Raw genomic sequence first — 3,512 nt, 5'->3', positions numbered from 1 at the left:
GGGGGGGGGGCGGGCCTTGCCTTGCATGGGCCCTGGGCAGCGAGACCCAGTCTCTGCACCTCCCTGGCAAACCCCAGCAGAACCTACCCCCTTGTTCCCAACCCCACCCACTTCCACACCGAAACCCAGGACCGCATCATTGGCGCGCACTTCTTCTCCCCCGCCCACATCATGCCGCTGCTGGAGATCGTGCGCTCCGACGTCACCTCCCCCCAGGTGATCCTGGACACGCTGGACTACGGGTCGCGCATCAAGAAGACGCCCGTGGTGGTGGGCAACTGCACAGGGTTTGCGGTCAACCGCGTCTTCTTCCCATACTCCATGGCCGCGGCCATGCTGGTGGACTCGGGGCTGGACCCGTACCGCGTGGATGCCGCCGTTGCCGCCTTTGGCATGCCCATGGGGCCCTTCCGCCTCGGCGACCTCGTCGGCTTGGACGTCAGCCTGTTCGTGGGCAAGTCCTACCTGGAGGCCTTCCCGGAGCGCATCTACCGCTCCGCCCTGGTCCCGCTGCTCAACGAGGCGGGGCGCCTGGGCGAGAAGGCCAAGAAGGGGTGGTACGTGTTTGACGACAAGCGCAAGGCGCGCCCCGACCCTGCCCTGGCAGAGATCGTCCTCGAGTCGCGCAAGGTGCGGGGGTTGTTTGGGGGGCGCTGGAGTGGGGGGGAGGCAGGAGTTGGGACTATGGATCTTGGTGGGGTGAAAGAGGGAGCCTAGGAGGGAGCGGGTATGCTGGACCCTTTGCACGATCCGATCCCCGCCCTCACCACCACAACCCTGCCAAACACACACACAATCACACACACGCGCACAGAGGTCGGGGCTGTCTGGGAATGCCGCTTTTGCGGCCAAGCTGAGCGACCAGGACATCGCCGAGTTCGTCTTCTTCCCGGTCATCAATGAAGCATGCCGTGTCGTCGCAGAAGGTGCGGGGCTGGAGTGTGTAAACTGGGGGTCGGTCGTCAGAGAGGGGCAAGCGACGGAATATTCAGGGCGAGGAGCTTTGTTCTGAGAATATAGAAGGCAAGCATGTGACGTGTGCAGTCCACCCCTGACTCACCCCCTGGATGTTCCCTTCTCCATTTCGCCCACCTCAACCCCACACTTGTCTGCAGGCATCGTGGACAAGCCCGCAGATCTGGACGTCGCCACCGTCATGTCCATGGGCTTCCCAGCCTACCGGGGCGGAGTTGTCTTTTACGGCGACATCGTCGGCGCAGGTTTGTACGGGACGATGGAGGGGAAAAATTGTTTGGGAGTGTGTTGATGGTATTGTACAGGGATGGCCTCTCTGTCATTAGATGCTCCATGACTAGTGTTCTAGCATACCTTCCCCATCTGCCCCTTGCCCACCTTCACCTCACCCACTCTTGAACCTCGCAGACTACGTCGTGCGTCGCCTGAAGCAGTGGGCAACGCAGTACAAGGCACAGGCTGGCTTCTTCGAGCCGTGCGAGTACCTGCTGGCGGCTGCCAAGTCGGGCCGCAAGCTGTCGGCGGGCAACGCCACGCAGTCCAAGATCTGAGCGGAGTTCTTCACGCACTGCCTGCCGCCCAGATGCAGGCACCCCTGCCAAATGTTCCCACTCCAGTAGCTGTGACCACCAACACCCCTCACAACCATCCTCTTTTGCGCCCTTTTTCCAGCCTTGCGCTTGGATGCTCGCAGTGGGTCGGGATGCTCCTGCCAGGCATGGCCCTGAGCTCTGCTGCCACTGCCCCCCCTGCCCGCATGGTCCAGAGTTTTGTAGTTCGTATTGATGCAGATCCAGCGCAGACAAGGGGGGTTCAGCAGTGAAGATATGGCAACAGTTCAGGCTTGACAGTGTCGGTGATCAGAAGGGAGCTTCAGACTCGACCACCCACGAGGATGCTCTCCGACTGCCCGCCGCCTCCTGACTGCTCGCCGCCTCCTGACTGCTCGCCGCCTCCTGACTGCTCGCCGCCTCCTGACCGCTCGCCGCCTCCTGACTTATCACCAACCCCGCGCCATTCGCCGTACCAAAGGAAGGGTTCTGCCGCAGACGAGCATCCGCAGACGAGAGGAGGGGAAAGTCCGCTGTGCGCAGGGCGTGGATGGTCGCGGCCTCGATGGCCCGTGCCGAGCTGCCGGCCCCTTCGCCCCCCGTCACAGTCATATACACCGCCTCGGCCTGCGGATCTCTGACCCTGGATGCCCCGCTCCTCCTCCTGTGTGTGGCTAGCCGCTCCTTTATTGAATCCGTGGACCCTGCATGGGTAAGAGAGGAGGGGTGTTACATTAGGGGTCGGGGCCGGGGGGTGGGGGGTGGGGGGTGGGGGGGGGGACATAAGATCGTCGCAACGCATAGCCATCATGGCAGCCTGATGCAGGCATGGTTGCAGAGCATACCACCAGAGCCTCCGCTCCTCACCGACATAAAACCAGCCGTCGGTGCGCCTGACGACGTAGACGCAGGACAGGCCGACTGTCCTCGGGGGCGGGGTCTGGCCCGCCCTGACGACGGCCAGGGGGCTGAGCGCCGGCGCCGGGGTGGGGCCCGGGGATTCGGGCGGAGACAGAGCGTCGATGGCTGGCGCGGGGGATCGGCCAGCGCTGGCCGCACCAGGAGCCCCCAGCTGCTCCAGCACCCTGCTAGCAGTCTGTGCCAGCAGCTCCCCGGCCTCTGCCAGCGACCTCAGCTTCAGAGTGGCAGGGGCGCTGGCGGGCTCGAGACCCCGTGTTTCAGTCAGGTCTGTGGCAATGCCCCGTCCTGCGGCCACCGCAGCGTCACCACTCCGGCCCGCGGCCTCGTCGTCGTCGTCGTCCAATCTCCCCCTCCCGCCCTCCGGCGCGGCGTGCAAGGCCTGGACGTCGGCGTAGAGGGCAGCCGCCCTTTCCAGCACGCGCGCGGGCAGGCGCTGCGCCCTGGCCACCTCCAGCGCCAGCGACTCGGTGCTCGACCCCGGCACCATGCGCAGCGTGGGCCGGCGCGCCCCGCTGGCATCAGTGCACGTGGCCATGCGCATGCGGCACGTGGCACGCAGGCGCAGCGGCAGCTCCAGCAGCGGGTGCAGGTGCGTGGCAAACACGCCGCGGCAGCCCGTGGCGTCCAGGCTTTCCAGCAGCGCGCCGGCCAGGGCGGCGCCGGCGCGTGCCTCGGTGCCCTTCCCCAGCTCGTCCACGAGGACGAGGGAGTGGGGCGAGGCGTCCTCCAGCACGTACCGCATCTCGGTCATCTCCACTGCGAAGGAGCTGCGCCCCTCCAGCGGCGAGTCGGCGCTGAAGTTGCGCAGCATGAAGGCGTCCAGGTAGGGCAGGCGCGCCGCGCGCGCGGGGACGGCCAGCCCGCAGGCGCCCAGCAGCGCGACGGCCGCGGTGGAGCGCAGCAGCGTGGACTTGCCCGCCATGTTGGGGCCGGTCGAGCAGGAAGAGACCCGCCATGTCTAAAGGAGTTAAACACCGCGGCGGAGGCGCCGGCGCCGCGCGGCTGCAGCCAGTAGGGCCACATGTCGCGCACGCTCAGCGGGGCCGGGGGGAGGGGGGGGGCCAC

At 66.4% G+C, this 3,512-nt stretch overlaps 2 protein-coding genes across 2 annotated transcripts in view; one reads left to right on the top strand and one right to left on the bottom strand.

Moving 5' to 3' along the window:
* The window catches only part of F751_2626 (Glyoxysomal fatty acid beta-oxidation multifunctional protein MFP-a), a gene marked incomplete at both ends in the record, with an annotated part of 4,282 nt that extends 2,756 nt beyond the window's left edge, over positions 1-1,526 (top strand). The window contains 4 exons of the mRNA XM_011400378.1: positions 130-630; positions 815-926; positions 1,116-1,220; positions 1,384-1,526. Coding sequence (XP_011398680.1) covers positions 130-630; positions 815-926; positions 1,116-1,220; positions 1,384-1,526 — 861 coding nt within the window. The remainder of the gene's footprint in view (positions 1-129; positions 631-814; positions 927-1,115; positions 1,221-1,383) is intronic.
* Positions 1,527-1,813: 287 nt separating this feature from the next.
* The window catches only part of F751_2625 (DNA mismatch repair protein MutS), a gene marked incomplete at both ends in the record, with an annotated part of 7,442 nt that continues 5,743 nt past the window's right edge, over positions 1,814-3,512 (bottom strand). Inside the window, 3 exons of the mRNA XM_011400377.1 lie at positions 1,814-1,818; positions 2,003-2,230; positions 2,394-3,405. Of these exons, the coding sequence (XP_011398679.1) occupies positions 1,814-1,818; positions 2,003-2,230; positions 2,394-3,405 (1,245 nt within the window). The remainder of the gene's footprint in view (positions 1,819-2,002; positions 2,231-2,393; positions 3,406-3,512) is intronic.

The sequence above is a fragment of the Auxenochlorella protothecoides genome (assembly GCF_000733215.1).
Source record: "Auxenochlorella protothecoides strain 0710 unplaced genomic scaffold scaffold24, whole genome shotgun sequence".
NCBI lineage: Eukaryota > Viridiplantae > Chlorophyta > Trebouxiophyceae > Chlorellales > Chlorellaceae > Auxenochlorella > Auxenochlorella protothecoides.
The sequence above is the reverse complement of the archived record's forward strand: the minus strand, read 5'-3'. Positions and strand labels throughout refer to the sequence as shown.